Source organism: Tupaia chinensis, unplaced genomic scaffold (genome assembly GCF_000334495.1).
Source record: "Tupaia chinensis unplaced genomic scaffold, TupChi_1.0 Scaffold144276_1, whole genome shotgun sequence".
Lineage (NCBI taxonomy): Eukaryota > Metazoa > Chordata > Mammalia > Scandentia > Tupaiidae > Tupaia > Tupaia belangeri.
In genome coordinates this window covers 2,548,100-2,566,001 of record NW_006204133.1, presented here as the reverse complement: position 1 = coordinate 2,566,001, position 17,902 = coordinate 2,548,100, and the positions used below count along the sequence as shown (strand labels likewise).

Sequence of the window (17,902 nt, the reverse complement as noted above, 5' to 3'; positions counted from 1 at the left end):
TGGGTACAGTATTCTCGGTTGAAATTGCTTTTCCCTTAACACTTCGAATATATTTTCCCATTCTTTCCTCACTCGCATTGTTTCTGATGAGAGGTCTGCTGTTAGTCTGATGGAATATCCTTTGTAGGTAACTTGCTGTTTCTCTCTTGCCATCTTAGTATCTTGTCTTTGTGGTTTTGGTCAGTCTGGCTGTAATGTGTCTCGGAGAAGATCATATTGGGTTGATTCTATTTGGGGGCCTTTGTATTTCTTGGGACTGGATCTTTGAGTGTCTTTCTAGGTTTGGAAAGTTTTCTTGCAGGATTTCATGAAAGAGATTATCAATGCCCTTATGAGTCTCTTCGCTTTCTGGGATGCCAGTTATCTAAATGTTTGGACATTTGATGGTATCTAGTACTTCTCGTATATTCTCAATTTTTTGGGCCATTTTCTCAGTCTTCATGGTGGATTTTTCTAGGCCAGCAATTTTCTCTTCTACGTCTGAGATTCTATTTTCTGTATGATCCAGTCTGCTTTTAATACTTTCAAGGGAGATTTTGACTTCCTGTATTTTAGACTTCATCTCTAACAGTTCCGTTTGATTCTTCTTTAAAGTGTGTAATTCCTCTCTTAGATCTTGCAAGAATTTCCTCACTTCCTGGAGCTCCTCAACTTCTTTCTCCTTTCTCTTGAGCAGTTCATTGTCTCTCTTCTCCTCCATCTCTGTTAGCTTCACCATTATGAATTTTCTAAATTCTTTATCAGACATTTCCATGATTTCCATTGAACTGTCTGTGGATGAAGAGGAGTTATTCTTTTCCCTTGGAGGAGAGGTATTTTCTTGCTTTCCCATATTTCTTGTGGTCCTGTGGTAATTTCTAGTCATCTGATGGAAAGTGTGTTTCTTCCCAAACTTGAAGTTCAATCTGAGCATCCAGGAACATTTTCTCCTGAAAAGGAAACACACAGAGAGAAACAACAGCAACAAAAATAACCAAGAAACAGAGAAAAACAGAAGAAGAAAAAAAAAAAAACTAAAAAAAAAATTTTTTTTTAAAAAAAGCAAAAATTAGAAAACCGTGCTGTGAGCAATCACTAGTGAGAAATCACTAGTTCTCAGTAGACATGAGGGTGTCTTCTGAGGCCTGCTCCCTTGCCTCTCCTGGGTTGGGAGGGGGAGAAGGGATTATTAACAAGATAAAGGGAAAGGAGGGGCTGAAAGCCAAGAAACTACTTTACCTTAAAAAATTTTTTAAAAGGAAATATTACAAAAAAATGAGAAGACAGAGACAGAGGTAGAGAAAGACAAAGACAGAGACAAAGACAGGAGGCTTGAAAATCTTCCTACCACTCGAGTTTGTGGGCTGGAGGCTGAATTATCAGTGGAAAAATCTTCATTTCTGCTATTTCCCTGAAATCACTAGTTTCCAGTAGCCATGAAGGTGTCTTCCGAGGCCTGCTCCCTTCTTATAAAATATGTTCTATGCATGTACACTGTAAAATTAATGATTATTATAAAATGTGTTATGCATTATGTTATATATGAGCACATACATAAATATTTCAAAAAGTTTGTCGAGAAATGGAATTAAAGTACGAGTTTATTTTTATATAAAATTTTGAAACTCATATATAATTTTTTCTTCATGTGTATTTTCCATCAACCTTTTGAAGATACTTTGTGTTATTACCATTTTGCCTCATTCTTTACCTGGTTGTTACAAATATGATTTTTGTTTGTTTGTTTGAAGAGTTTTTTGCTATAGGGTGCATGCACTTGCCAGAAACATAGAGACAAAAAGCGAGAAATCACCCCCCAGTGGGGATGGCCACGCCACAATCCCTTCTCCTCCATTCTCCTCTCAGGATCTTGGGCACGCACGCACACGCGCCCGGCGTGAGTTTAAGCCATCGGGTCTGGGACTTGAACAACCGTTGACTACATGGGAGTCCAGTGACATAGCCATTACACCAACTACTGGTCCCTCTCTGTTTTTTTTTTTTTCTTTTTTTTTCTTTTTCTTTTAACCTGCCAGAGGGCAGGTATGCTGGCCTCAGAGAGACAGGCAGAGGAAGGGTAGGGTGTGAAAAAGCACCTCTCATGGGAAATGGTCATACTGAAATCCCTTGTCTATCTCTCCCTCCTTTTGGGATTTGGAAATGCACACACGCACCTAGTATGTTTTTCAAGCCACTGGGTCTAGAACTCGAACCACGTGGTTGGCCATGCAGGACCCAGCTGCCTTAATCACCATGGCATAGGTTGACCCACCAGTTGTTTGGACCTTTTGAGAAATGATGTTAGTATTATGTTTGAAGTACTAATTCAAAAAAACTTGATTTTTTTTTCTCTCCATCTTTAGATTTCTGAAGTACAGAGTCTGCTCATATTCTTGCAAGTAATAATAGCATTAAGTTAAGTGGTTGCTTTGTTACGTAACACTTCAGGGCTCTTTTTAAGTTTCAGTTCCATATCAATGAATGAATATTTTCTTGTTTAATATTTATTTTTTTCCCCATGGGAGAGACAAAGAGATCTCGAGATAGTAAGCACCCTCAGCCAGATGTTCATATTGCGGTCCACTCAAAACCAGGCCACATCATGGGCACACATGCCAATGCACATGTTGAACATGCTTAAGGAGGTCTTAAGTTGTGAGCCCAGAGCCTTTCCTACAAGGAACCGCCAAACCACCACCTGGTCCAAGAACAAACATTTTCTCCTGAAAATTTTGACTTATAATTAACATTTCTAATCTTACAGCTCTGTTTGAATTGAGTTGTTTGTTTTTAAAAAATATACTAATAACTTTCTTGGCTTTGCTTCCAGAAAAACTAATCGCTTATCAACGAGAATTTCTTGCTTTGAAAGAACGTCTTCGAATAGCAGAACATAGAATCTCACAGCGCTCTTCTGAATTGAATACCATTGTGCAGCAGTTCAGGCGTGTGGGAGCAGAAACAAATGCAAGTAAAGATACATTGGCTAAATTTTCAGGTACAAGCTAATTTTTGTATTATAGAAAGACGGTGTCTTCAGGGGGCTATGGGAAACATTTTCTCTGAAAGTTGTGTACGATTGCTTCTAGCCAGCTTTTGTTACCCTTTTCAGAGGGAAATCGCACCTGAAAACATTCTTATTCTGGTAAATCATTAAAGAATTTGTATTCCTTACTAAATTTGATTTAAGAGTAATTTTAAGATAAATTTCATTTGCATAAATTTGATAATAGTGAAGAACCTATGTCTTATAAAACATTCAAAATGAGATAAAATTCACCTGTGTTTTATGCATGTTTACGTTGTGACTTATTGTATGGACTTCAGATAGACTCTGGAGAAATCTTTGAGCTATTTGAGGTGATTAGTTTTCTTAAATTAGATTTCTAATAAAGAAGACACATGGTTTTAAAAAACAATGGATACTTTGGGAAGTATCTGACCCATTCTTTGAGAATCTCTGATAAATGCCAATTAGCTGTTCTCTGTTTCTGTGTTCTTCTTTTTTTGATACTATTGATATATATTTATATGTATAGATAGATAGGTAGAGATATAGATAAAGATATAGATACTCAGTTACCTCTCAATTTGCATCATCTTTCTAGACCAACATACTTTTTTTTTTTTATTTACCATAGAGTGCATGTGCTAACCAGAGAGAAAGGAAAGTTAGGAAAGCATTCCCCATGAACCATGGTCATGCCACAATCCTTTCTCCTCCAGTTCTATTTCCTTTTTTTTTTTCTTAAAGAATTATTTTAAAATTACTCATAGTCATTATTTTATTTTACTTTTTTGAAGTTGACCAAAGACAGAGAGAAGGAAAATGAGAAAGCAAGCTACCAGGTTCAGGACTTGTACTGCAGTCAGCCATGTGGAAGTCTAGTTGCCTTAACCACCATGCCACCTGCCAGCCCCTCCATTTCTCATTTCTTTCAGGATTTGGGGCATTCATGCACATATGCCTGTTGTGTTTTTCAAACTGCTGGGTTCAGGACTCATACTATACAATTAGCCATGTAAGATCCAGCTGCCTTAACCACTAGGCCATAGGCTGCTCCCTTACTTTTTCATTTAGCTCTACCTATTCTTACAAAAAAAAAAAAAAATTATTCAGATCCACTACCTTACCTTATTTTAAAGTTTCATGTTCCTTCCTTATCTTCCTTCTAGAAAATTTATCACAGTAACATTAAAAATATTTATTTTTTAATTTGTACATTTTATACTTTTTAATGTTACTGTTACAAAATATGTGTTAAATGCATAAAATCTAAATTCTTAAAAGGGAATTACTAATGAGACAAATATTTTAATTTCTTTTTAATGCTGCTCTGAAAACCTAAAACATTTATCATGTTATCTCTAATATTTAATGCTATTATTTAACCTGTTAATTTGATAGATAGAAATTGGTGTGTTATAATTTACCATTGTTTCTTTACTCATGAGATTAAACTTTAATTTCATGTAGAACAGTCATTTGCATTTTTGGGGTCACCTTTTGTCCTTTTCATATCTTTTTGTCTTTCTTTCTGACATTGGGTGCATGTGCTTGCCTTAGAGAGACAGCAAAAAGAAGTGTGAAATCACTCCCTTAACAGAGGATGGCCACACTGCAGTCCCTTCTCCTCCATTGTCCTCATAGGATTTTGGGCATGCACGCACGCACATGTGCCTAGCATGAGTTTTAAGCCTCTAGGTCCAGGATTTGAACTACAGTCTGCCATGTGAGTGCCCAGGGCCTTAACCACCATACCACCTGGTGGCCCATTCTTGACATATTTTTGATGGAGCTGAGGCTTTAAATTCTAACTATTCATTTCCTTATTTAAAAGGTTAAACTTTTTGGGACCAGCAGTTAGCGTAATGGCTATGTCACTGGACTCCCACGTAGTCGACCGCGGTTTACATTCCGGACCCAGTAGCTTAAAACTCACGCCAGGCACGTGTGCGTGCGTGCCCAAGATCCCGAGAGGAGAATGGAGGAGAAGGGATGGTGGCATGGCCATCCCCTCGAGGGGTGATTTCTTGCTTTCTGTCTCTCTCTGTCTCTCTCTCTGGTGAGCACATGCGCCCTATAGCCAAAAAAAAAAAAAAAAGGTTAAACTTTTAAATTTTAAAATAGTATTACTAGTGCTACCAAGTTTTAATTTCATTTCATAATAAAGGATTTCATTGGTTCCTCTAATCAAAATGGAAACTTAGAGAGTCATGATCTGTCAGGACCAGAAGATGGCATGATGATTAAGGCACTGGACTCCCACATGGCTGACTGCGGTTCAAGTCTCAGAACTGACAGTTTGCTTTCTTACTGTCTCCTCTGTCTCTATTTCTGATGAGCACATGTGCCCTATAGCAAATTTAAAAAAGAACAAATAAATACAAAAAAGGGAAGTTATGATCTGTACTGAACATTTTCAACTTGTTCTGTTTAAACAATTTTACTTGAATTAAAAAAAAAAAGTCCATGTGAAATTTTGATCAACTGCATAAAGAAAGTGCAAGTTATTGGTGGTCAGTGTGCTTATTATCCCATTTCATTAGTGGGTAGCATATGTAGAGTGTTTGGTAAGCTTGAGTTCTGACACGTTCCGAAGGTGAGTGGTTTGTGTTCCACCCTCTCGTGGTTCTTTGGCTGACCTTGGCTTCATTCAGCCTGTTTTATCAACACCAGGGCTCTCTGTAAGACTCCGGTTGCAAAAGTTTTCTTTTTCTTTTCAGTGGCAATCTCATTCAGCAAAGTCGGCAATCAGTAAAGAAAATGATTTAGTTCCAGTTCTCATAAGTTTTTATTGCTATTTTTATAAAATTAGCTACCTTTATAAATTAAGGTATTCCTGTGGATTAATTATACTTCTGTGTTTCAGATAACACCCTAAAGCTATTAAAGGAGTTAACAAGCAAAAAATCTCTTCAGGTGCCAAGTATTTATTATCATTTGCCTCATTTATTGCAAAATGAAGGAAGCCTTCAACCTGCTGTGCAGATTGGCAATGGAAGAACAGGAGGTATGTTTATTTTGTTTCTCAGTGTGGGTGTACTAGTGGGTTTCAGTTGTGTCTTGGAGTCTTGAGTTGACCATTGGAAATTAAAAACAAACAATTTTTTTTTTTTTTGTGGACAGTAACTTGGAACTTAAGCTAAACTCCATGTAGAGTTGGACATTTTTCCTATAGATCAGAGTAATATTGCTGAAAAATGATTGTAAGAAATCTAGTTCAGGCCCTAACCCCAGGCCGACAAATGCTTAAACCTTTGTTATTTTTCTGTTTTAAAAATTCTGGAGGTAGAGAGGTAGCCTTATTTTTCCTGTATCTTATAGTTATGCCAAGAAGGATTTTCTTATGTCTGCCCTACTTTTTCTTACAGAAATGTAAGTAGAAGTCGTATCATAGGAAAACTTCACTTTGCTCCTTTGTTCCAATACACCCCAAAAAGTTGTTTGTAGTGTTTTTTGCCCTTCCTGTGTCAGAGCCAGCAGGTTTTTTGCATTGCCTTATTGGATCTATATACCACTCTTTAAAAATTTTTATTTTTCCATTTTGACTTCATGACTCTTTTTTGCTTGTAGATTTTAAGATGCAGAGACCAAAATATTATTTCGTTCTTTAACAAATGACAAATGATCATATCATTGGTACCGAAATTAATTTTTATGTTAATGTTTTTAAGAAGCTGATTTAGTCTGCTTTTGATTCAATTGGAATTTTAAGTATTTTGCTGTCTTTTTTTTTCTTTGCCACATATTATTTGATCTTTAAGTATAAGCTTTTGCATTCATCTTGTTTTAATACTGGCATCTTTCTTTTTAATGTAAAAGAATATACCATATTATCAAGGAGTTGATAACTCTTAAAATATTATGTTCAGACTAACTCCCGTCTTTTGACTTAAGAAATATTTATTGAGGCCAGACACGTAGCAGGTGCTGGATTAACAAGGTGCATAGGGTACTCGAAATTATTTTCATTAGAACATTAATATTAAAGTAATTTCTGAAGCTGACACTGTATCCTTCCTTTTTGTAATCACTTTTTAGGTAAGGTGTCTTACCTAATTGTGGGTTTGTTGGTTTAGACTATCTCTTTATTGACCAGAATGTCAAATGGAAGGAAAGTGAAAGTCTTTTAAAAGTTATTTAAGGAGCCAGTAAGTGGCTGGAGTTAAGGTGACTGGATTCCCATATGGCTGACTTTATGATTTGAGTCCTAGTTTTGACAGTTTAAAAATGTCACTGGGCAAGTGTTGAGTGTGTGTGTGCCCAAAATTCTGAGAGGAGAAGGGACTGTGGCATGACAATGCCCCCTGGGAGCTGATTTCTCACTCTCCCATGTCTCCCGCCCCTCGCCATTACTCTCTCTCACTCTCCTGAGAATGCACATGTCCTATTCCAAAAATGTAAGCAATAACAAAAAGAAAAATAAAAAATACATTTGACCTGAGACCAGTAGAATATATAGGTTTCTAATGAGGATGAAAGTATTACTTTCCTAATGCTTCTATAACAAATTACCACAAACTCAATGACTTAAGAGTACAAATTTGTTATTTTACAGTTTTGGAGGACAGAAGCTGTAAGATCAAGGTGTCACCAAGTGTTTGTGCCTCTCTGAAATACTGAGGGGAAACCCATTTCTAGCCTTGCCAGCTTCTGCAGGCCACCTTCATTCATCTTGTGATGAGCAGCCCCTTCTTTCATCTTCAAAGCGCAGTCCCTCCGGTCCTCTGCCTGTGCCCTCTGCTTCTGTTGTTATAGCTCCTTCTCTCTGACCCTCCTGCCTTCCGCTCATAGAGCCCCTTGTGATTACATTGGGTCCATTGGGTAATCCAGGATGATCCTCCTGCCTTGAGGCCCTTAATCATACCTGCATATTCCCTGTTGCCATGTAAGGTAACATTCACAGGTTCCAGGAGTTAGGGTAGGGTCATCATTAAAGGACTGTTTTTCCCCCCTACCCCCACCACTGTGGGGTAGAGAATATTCCAGCAAATGAGAAGAACACAAAAACCTTAGATGGGAAGGGAGCATGGAATATAAATGAAGGTGGTTCACTGTCATTAAGGTGTAGAGTGATGGGAAGTATGGAATAAGATGAGACTACTGATGGAAGGGCCAGACATGTAAGGTCTTCAGACTATAACATTTTGGTTTTTATCCTAAGAGCAGAAGGAAGCCACTGAAGAGTTTTCAACAGGACATATTAAGGATGACTTGATAAGATTTAAGTTTTGCAAAGAGCACATTTCCAGCAATAGTAAGAATAACTGAGGATGTGGGAAGAGACTAGATGTGAAAGACCAGATAAAAGACTATTTCTGTACCACTTGAGGGAGGATGAACTTAAACTAGGTGTTGTGGTTGGTAATAGGGATGGAGAAAAGACAGAGTTACAAGTAGTTTGGAATAACTGGGAACACATCAGGTTGGACGTAGTGATAGATTTGTGGGCTCAGATCGAGGGAATGGCCAAGGATAAGTCCTAGGGCTCTTGATCGAGCAACCAGATAAGTGGTGAGTGCGAATCACTGAGGTGGGGACTGGAGGAGACGTTTTGCAGTACTGGTTTGCAAGAGAGTAGAAATGAAGTTTGGATGTGATAAGTTTGGAAGTGCTGTTGAGATAATGCAGTGGAGATGTCAGCCAGAACTTTGGATATTTAATATGGGACTCAAAGGAGAGAACTAAGTTAGATTTAAGTTTTGGAGTTCTTGTTTGCAAGTAAGTAGTTGGCAAAGACACAGGTATGGATGATCACAATCGCCTTGCGACTACCGTTGAGCCTTACAGGTTCTCCAGCAGATAATTTACAAGGGAAGAGAAAGACGAAGCCAGGGGAGGTACAAGAAAGCAGCAGAAGAAAACGTATTGTCGTGGGATAGAGAGAAAGAAATGAGGAATAAATGGCTGAAGTCAAATCATAAGGAAACAGGATAGCATAGCCACAGCTGACTAGCAAGAAATACTTAAAAAGGAACATAGATTTTGTTACAACTGAAGGTAGACTGAGTCATCAGAGTTAGATGCCAAATCAAGATTGTGCCCACAATCTTGTTGATTTTAAAGGAAATTAGTAGAATTTACATTCTTTTTTTTTTTTTTTGCGGGGGGAGAGGTTTTAGCTATAGGGTGCATGTACTCGCCAGACAGAGAGAGACAGAAAGTGAGAAATCACCCCCCAGGGGGGATGGCCACGCCGCAATCCCTTCTCCTCTATTCTCCTCTTGGGATCTTGGGCATGCGCACACACGCGCCCGGTGTGAGTTCTAAGCCACCGGGTCCGGGACGCAAACCGCGGTCGACTACGTGGGAGTCCAATGACATAGCCATTACGCTAACTGCTGGTTCCCAGGAAATTAGAATTTGAAAACTTCCCAGTAAAGTAGAAGAAAACTGAAATAACAGTTGAGAGCTCTGTCATCACATGGCAGCCTAAACATCACATGGCAGGGTCCTTTACCTATCTTAGACTTTCAGATGGTCAGTACATAATAGATATATGTGCACAGTTAGTACTTTAGTTGGAAATAATAGACAGTTAATAAATAGAACAGTGCTTTGTCCAATGCTTTGGCTCTATTTCTATTTGGATCCTTTGTCCACTTTGCTTCTCCTGAAAAGGGTGATCCAACCCTATTCTTACCTTTGCTGACATTTCCACTGAATTCTACCTTCTTAGGATATATATAAGGGGTCTTAAACTCACAGAAAATGTGTATATGGAAAAAAAAAAGACTCATCAATTTCAGGGTTTTTTTTTTTTTTTTCTTTTTTAAGAGAGATTTTTGCTATAGGGTACACATCCTCTCTGGAGAGACAGAGAAACAAAGCGAGAACTCATCCCCTAGGGGGATACCACACCCCAGTTCCTTCTCCTCCATTCTCCTCCCAGGATCTTGGGCACACACACACATGTGCCCGGCTTGTGTTTTAAGCCACTGAGTCCAGAACTGGAACCTTGGTCGACTAGGTGGGACTCCGGTGATGTAACCACTATGCCATTGCTGGTCCCAGTTTTAACTTCTTTTGGTTTTTTTTTTTTTGCACCAAAACAAGTTTGTTCCTCAGTTCCATCTTTTCAAGTACTTTTTGAAGTCCCTTTGTCTATTCTGGATCATAAACCATGACAAACAACACTTTCAGGATGGGCTTGATTATGACGCAGTAACCCACATCTCCATCGTTTGAGTCACAAAGTTAATTTCGTTTTTGTTCTTGGCCGTCCATAGTTGGCAGAAGGGTGGGGTCTCACTGATCACTCAGGGATCCTGGCAGCCGCCATGCCATCTCGGTTGTTCCTGGCTGCTCCGGCCAAGCGAAGGGGCAACCCTGAAGGATCCCACACAGTGATTAGGCCCATGCTCAGCCCGTGGGTCGTGTATGCTGATGCCTCTGGACTGTGGTTCATCACAGCTCCTCCTCCCACTGTTTCCAACCACAGGGAAACCAAGGCATGTAGTCTCCCCACGGGGTCTGAGGAGGGAAAACTGCCTCTTTTTTGTGGTAATTATGTGAATTACCACAAATATGGTTACTCTAATTTTGTAGGTTTGACCAAAATGAGTACTTTCATTTTTAGTGCTTTCAGAATCCTTGAATGCTTTGGTTTAAACTAAAAAATTTAAATTTCAACTCTAAAACCAAGTATGTGTTAGAGAAAATGGCTTATTTTCTAAACACACCATCTAAACTTAAAATGGAAACAAAAAGCCCAAGAGTGTGGTTGGAAATAGAGTTTACATTATTATTTTATACCATTTTTGTTTGCAAACTCTGAATCGGCACATGTGTTGCTTTCTCCATAAACTTAAGTCTTTAAAGTCCGTGAGTTAGTATTTCCTAGAAATGCTACAGTTAGCTGTTACACTTTTAATCTATATTCCAAATGATATTTTAATTGACATTTTGAGGTAAATTTGCTTCTTGGGTACCTCAGCCTGTCTTTTGGCATCTCAGAATAACATGCTCAGAACAGAAATCTTGGGGCCATCAGTGGCATGGTGGTTAAGGTGCAGGACTCCGATATGGCTGACTCTGGTTTGAACCCCGAAATCAGTGGCTTGAAAACCATGCTGAGTTCATGTGTGTGCATCCCCAAAATCCTAAGAGGAGACTGGAGGAACAGTGATTATGCCATGGCACCCCTCTCTTTGTCTCTTTCTGGTGAGCACATATACCCTGTGGCAAAAACCTAAAAAAAAGCAAATAAAAGCAAAACAAAAATACAAGTGAACCCCCAGAAATATAACTTTTGAACCCTCTTCCCCTTGAATGTGCTGTCTACATAAAAGATACCCATCTGCTCACTCAGGTCACTCTTGTTTCTTCCCCTCCCCTCACCTCTTCCAGTTTGAAGCCCCACTGGGAAGGGTCTCCAAAAATATGTCCTAAATCCATCTGTTCATCTCCCTCTCTCTAAATACTCCAATTTAAACCACCACCTTCCCTTGTGATTAGTACAATAACGTCCTTCCCATTCTCCACAAAGTGTTTTTACTGTAAAAAGAATGTTTTTATTCTTCACAAAATTGGCAATCTTTTTTTGAGAGGTTTTTGCTATAGGGTGCGTGCGCTCGCCAGAGAGATACAGAGAGACAGAAAGCGAGAAAGGCCATGCCGCAGTCCCTTCTCCTCCATTCTCCTCTCACGATCTTGGGCATACACACACACGCGCCCGGCGTGAGTTTAAGCCACCAGGTCTGGGACTCGAACCGCAGTCAACTACATGGGAGTCCAGCGACACAGCCATTACACTAACTGTTGGTCCCAGAATTGGCAATCTTTTAAAATTACAAATCAGATGTTACTCCCTTGCTTACAACCTTATTGTGTCCGGTTTTTTCCACAGCATGCCTTCCATGTGTCCTTACCCTGTCCCAGATACGGACAAGTACAGGCGTCGTTCATCTTCTGCAGCATTTAATAGTACATTCTGTCGTGTGTGCTGATCGTAATTCTGCTGAGGTCCCCCCCATTTTGGAAGTCTGCACTGAGTTGTCAGTGATATTTTTACTCTGCTGTGGTATGCCATGCCATAGCCCATTCCCCTTGCTTATATGCATTTTGTGTCTGTTCATCATTTCCTCCAGAACCGCCATCTCCACGCAACTTCCGGTATCTACCATTACTCTTTCTCTACTTCTTTTTTTTTTTTTTTTTTAAATTTCAAAAATCTTTTATTTTCATATACCAGATGCATATACAAGGACTTATAAGAAAGAACAATCACAGCGAAAATTTATTTTTAAGTAAATTATTATAGAATTTGGTTATGAATGCATAGTATGTATCAGAATGTACTAAATAACTTTTAAAAACGTAAGCATCTTGTAATATATAAGTGAAGAAGAAAGAAAAGTTTTACACTATATCTTTAACATTATTGCTTGGTAATACATTAAATACATATTAAATCTATAAAGTACAATAGTTTCATCTCCATCTGCTGGTTGCTTTATTTTACTTTAAAGAAAAGACCAAGATCAAAATCTCTTCAGAGATTATACTTTTCAACTTGAAAGACTCAAATAGCTATAATTCTAGAGTTGCTTCAATACAGCAAATATTACTTCTCAGTACTGATGGACTATACTGAATCAGGATGAAAGTATAAATATACCGTACTCATTTTAAAGTGTTGCCAATGAATTCAGTTACAAATGTTTATTCCGAAAAATGCTTTCATGAAGCCTGTAGACTTAAATGCTGATAATGGTTATTCAGTATTAAATATATAGAATACCTAGAAAATGGGTTGAATTGAAATCTGCAGGTAGTTTTATAATATTCATAAGCAGACTTTTCCCCTAAAGACAAAGAAGGCTATTGTTTTAATATAAATTAGGAGCATTAAGATCATCTCCGTTTAGTGCCTTAAACGGTCTCATATCCATGGACCAAAGACCTAGATAATTTCAAATGATGACTGATACTATTTAGGTGAAACTTCTCAGACTCATTACTTTTTTTGTTTAATAATCTTTTTTAAAAATAATTATTTAATTTTATTTATTCATTCATTTATTTTTTTAATTTGACCAGAGAGAGACAGAGGGTGAGAGTGAGACAGAGAGAGAGAGGAAGTGAGAAAGCAAGCCACCAGATTCAGGACTCGAACCCTGGTCAGCCATGTGGGAGTGTCCAGTGCCTTAACCACCATGCTACCTGCTGGTCCCCATCAGGCTCATTACTTATTTATTTATTTAAATTTATTTTTTCATTTCATTTTCTTCCATACATTCAATCACATTATTACAGGCTCATTACTTTTAATTTTGTGTACATGAAGTCACAGTAAAGAGGTGACATACAAAACATGCAGTGACACTTCCATGCAGGCACACATGTCACAATAAACCAAGCTTGTACTCCACCATCAAGTGTGGTTCTCCTAGTCATTCACTCTGTGATGGATCATTAATATCTTTAAATCCAGTGGTCTCATCGTTACCCCTCACAATATCCAGCGAAAGGTTTGAGCTTGACAAAAAAGGAAGACACTGAGCCTGCTGCACTGCCTTGAATTTTAGTGGAGCAGACAGCCCCTGGCTATGTCTTAGTGTGGAAAAATTCATCTTATCTTGGTTGAGTTGATATTTTTTTCTGATAATTCAAGGGGATGACTGGGCAAAAGTTCATTTTTCACATAAGAAAGACCTTTTCGAAGATCATGACTTGCTGAAAGTTCAGTAATTGGAATACTGTCCTTAAACTGAGGTCCAAGTCCTCTGGCAGTCATCATCCCACGCTCTGTGACCAGCCTCTCAGCCCCGTTACCATCAGCCAGCCCCACCACTCACTTCCCACTCTGTCTCTTCCTTCAGTGTCTGTGGTGGGGTGAACATTCAGTACAGGTGAAGTGGGAACATACAGTATTGGCCTTTCATCGTCTGGGTTATTTCACTTGGCATTGTATCTTCTAGATTCATCCACTTTGTGTTAAGTATATCATTGTTCTTTACGACTGAGTAGTAGTTCATTGTGTGTGTGTGCCACGTTTTCTTAATCCAATTCTCAGTTATTGGACACTTAGGTTGACTCTGTGTCCTAACTGTTGTGAGTAATGCTGCAGTAAACATGGATGTGCAAATGTATCTCCATCTGAGTGATTTTCTGTCCCTTGCTAGGACAGGAGTGGGATTATTGGGTCAAAAAGAAATTCTGTTGTTCGATTATTAGGGAACCTCCATTCTGTTTTCCACAGGGGCTACTAATTGACATTCCCACTAACAGTCCACCAGCCTTCCCTTTTCTCTGCAGCCTTGCCAGCCCCTATTCTTCTTTGTTTATCATAGCTATTCTCGGGGTTAGGTGATATCCCCTTGTGGTTGTGATTTGCACTTCCCTGTGACAGAGGTGTGGAATACTTTTTTTTTTTTTAAGAGGTTTTTGCTATAGGGCGCGTGCGCTCACCAGACAGAGAGACACAGAGAGACAGAAAGTGAGAAATAACCCCCCAGGGGGGATGGCCACGCCACAATCCCTTCTCCTCCATTCTCCTCTCAGGATCTTGGGCACACACGCACACGCACCCGGCGTGAGTTTTAAACCGCCAGGTCGGGGACGTGAACTGCGGTCGACTACGTGGGAGTCCAGTGACATAGCCATTATGCAAACTGCTGGTCCCCTGGAATACTTTTTCATATGCTTCTGAACTTTGTCTTTGAGAATTACCTGTTCATATTGATTGCCCATTTTGATTGAATTATTAATTTTTTTGTAGGTAAACTGAGTTCCTTAACTATCGATCTTTTATAATGCCTTTTCTTGCATTCAGAATTAAAACCGAATCTGTTATATGTGATCTGACCCCTGACATTGACTATGTCAAGATCATTCTGTCTTCAGGACTGTGTGTTTTCTCTTCCGAAATATTTGAGTCACCAGCTCAGAGGATATCGAAGAGGCTGCCATGCATGACCACTGTACAGAAGTACTCCCCTTCTGATTCATCACTCTTTCTAATATTAACATGGTTTAATTGTATAAGACATTTTATCCTCTAAGAGTATTTATTTTGTTCTCCCCTCTTAGAATGTAGGTTTCATAAGGGCAGGGACTTCATTTATGTTGTTGACGGTGACAGGCTTCATACCTAGAGTAATGCCTTGCATCTAGTAGGTGTTCAGTAAATGCGTGCAGAGTAAAAAGACCCAGTCCGTCTTTGAGTCCTTGTGCCTGACCATACTCCATTGGGGTATGACCTCTCTCTCTATCTCTTTGTCTTTCTCTCTAATGAGCACTCATGCCCTCTGACAATTAAAAAAATAATATGTAATTTGCAAAAACTTTCTTTGAAATACAGTCAGTTCAATAACAATACATGCATTTCTAAAAATCACTGCACTGTGCAAAATTGTGCAATAAAATGTAAACAATGAGGTTAGGATTACAGTAGTCAGAAACTTTGTTAGTTACACATGAGAACAGTAGCACAGTTTTATACATGTTCAACGATTAAGGAAATCCTACAATAAGTATGGTATTCTATCTTGAAAAAGACCCGGGGCTTGCTTGTTAACGTACACTGCACACTGGTTGCAGCTTATAAATCATTATGAAGTGGTGCGAAGTGGTTTACCTGAAACCTGATGGAAAGTTGCGACACCCACTGTGTCTGGTTGATGGCCTGTGGTGAAGTGAGGCAGCTGGTAGATTTCTGAGGTGTGCACATCTTGTTTATTTCTACATGGTTTGGTTCAGTTTTCTGAACACAGTTCAGCTGGGTGCCAGCTTCAAGCATTCTGACGGAATTAAATGTAATTTTAGACTTTGAAAAAGCTGCACAAGGGACCAGCAGTTAGCGTAATGGCTATGTCGCTGGACTCCCACGTAGTCGACTGCACTTTGTGTCCCGGACCCGGTGGCTTAAAACTCACGCAGGGCGTGTGTGCGTGCGTGCCCAAGATCCCTAGAGGAGAATGGAGGAGAAGGGATTGCGGCGTGACCATCCCCCCTGGGGGGGTGATTTCTTGCTTTCAGTCTGTCTGTCTCTGTCTGGCGAGCGCACACGCCCTATGGTGAAAAAAAACCTCTCAAAAAAAAAAAAAAAGGCTGCACAAGCAGCACCTAGAGTTTCCATATACCTTTTTCATTCTGGCCGGTGTGCCAGGACACCACGTGGTCTGTGAGGGTAGGACAGTCCCTCCTGGATTGAGAAAGGGAATGTGGCTCCTCCACTGTTGATTAACTGTAGCTCTTACGCAGACTTGGTCATTAGGTTCACTGCTTTTATTTTTGTGTTCAGGACCCAGTTCCGGTTCCCGTATTTCCTTTCACTGTCACCTTTCCTTTGTCATTTTCAGTCTGTTAGTTCCTCATTTTTCTTCTGTCTTTCCTGACCTTGTCACTTCAGAGTAATGGCCAGTTATTTTGTGGAAGATCTCCACTATTTGGATTTGTCCGATGTTTCTTTTTTTTTGTGGGGGAGAGGTGTTTGCTATAGGGCACATGTGCTTGCCAGACAGACACAGACAGACAGAGAGACAGAAAACAAAAAATCACCTCCAGGGGGATGGCCACGCAGCAATCCCTTCTCCATTCTCCTCTCGGGATCTTGGGCACGCGCACACACATACATGCCTGGCGTTAGTTTAAGCCACTGGGTCTGAGACTCGAACCATGGTCGACTACATGGGAGTCCAGCAACATAGCCATTATGCTAACTGCTGGTCCCTGATGTTTTTTCATTGTCAGATTGAGGTTGTACATTTTTGGCAAGAAAACCATGGAAGTGATGTTTTGCTCTTCTTAGTCCATCATATTCTTGAAGTTGATATGTAAGACATTAATTAAAACAATTGTTTTTGCTATAGAGTGTGTGTGTGCTCACCAGAGAAAGACAGAGGGAGGGAGAGAGAGAGAGAGAGAAAAAGTGAGAGAGTAAAAAAGTCAGAAATTAGGATTGTCTGGTGGCGTGGTGGTTAAGGCACTGGACTCCCACATGGTCGATCATGGTTCTACTCCCAGATCTGGTGGCTTGCTTTCTCACTTTCCATTTCTGTCTCTCAGTGTGTCTCTCTGGTCAAATTGAAAATAACAATAATAATAACAAATAAAATAAAAATAAATAAAAATAAATCTTAAAGAAAGTGAGAAATCGCTACTCTGCAGTCTCTTCTTTTTCATTCTTTTCTAGGGATTTTTAAAACACATGGCACACACCTGGTGTGTTTTTTCAAGCTGTCAGGTCCGGGACTTGAACTGCAAAGTCAGCCATGTGGAACCCAGCCCCCTTCACCACCACACCACCTGCTGGCCCAAGACATTAATTTTTTTTTAAAAAAAAGAATGATTTATTTTATTTACTTATTTGCTTATTTTAAAAAATTTGACCAGAGACAGACAAAGAGAGAAAGTGAGAAAGCACGCTGCCATGTCCAGGGTCGAATCATGGTCAGTCATGTGGGAGTCCAGCAACTTAATCACCACGCACCTACCAGCCCCCAAGATGTTAATTTTCAAGATGTATTTTGTGTTTCTAACTTTCAGTTGTGGGCACCAGCAGATGGTGTAATCATTACATCACTGGACTCTAACATAGTTGACTGTGGTTCAAATCCGAGATCCAGCAACTTATAATTCACACCAAGCACATGTGCGTGCGTGCCCAAAATCCTGAGAGGAGAATGGAGGAGAAGGGATTGTGGCATGACCATCCCCCTGGGGGTGATTTCTTGCTTTCTGTCTCTCTGGCAAGCATACACGTCCTGTCGCAAAATCTCTCTTAAAAAAAAAAAAATTGTGTAGTAAAATGTGTTTTTAACCCTTTGCAGCCATTCATTTTCAGTATGAGGTTTAATGGGTTTCATTTTTATCAGTTTTTTAGAGATATATGCTATATATTAAAATATTTTGAGCGGGGTTAAGCCATGTGGAAAAGGAACAGTACTATAAGGATGCTTCTTTTTTTTTTTTTTT

The 17,902-nt window shown here is 39.4% G+C and overlaps 1 protein-coding gene and 1 pseudogene across 6 annotated transcripts in view; one reads left to right on the top strand and one right to left on the bottom strand.

Annotated features, from left to right (window-relative positions):
- MGAT4A (alpha-1,3-mannosyl-glycoprotein 4-beta-N-acetylglucosaminyltransferase A) overlaps positions 1-17,902 on the top strand; it is a 153,908-nt gene that overhangs the window by 57,579 nt on the left and 78,427 nt on the right. For all 6 annotated transcript variants that reach the window (XM_014583420.2, XM_006166583.3, XM_006166582.3 and 3 more), the window contains 2 exons: positions 2,810-2,977; positions 5,853-5,993. In XM_014583420.2, coding sequence (XP_014438906.1) covers positions 2,810-2,977; positions 5,853-5,993 — 309 coding nt within the window. The remainder of the gene's footprint in view (positions 1-2,809; positions 2,978-5,852; positions 5,994-17,902) is intronic.
- LOC102475512 (proteasome maturation protein pseudogene) lies at positions 13,330-13,721 on the bottom strand (annotated as a pseudogene).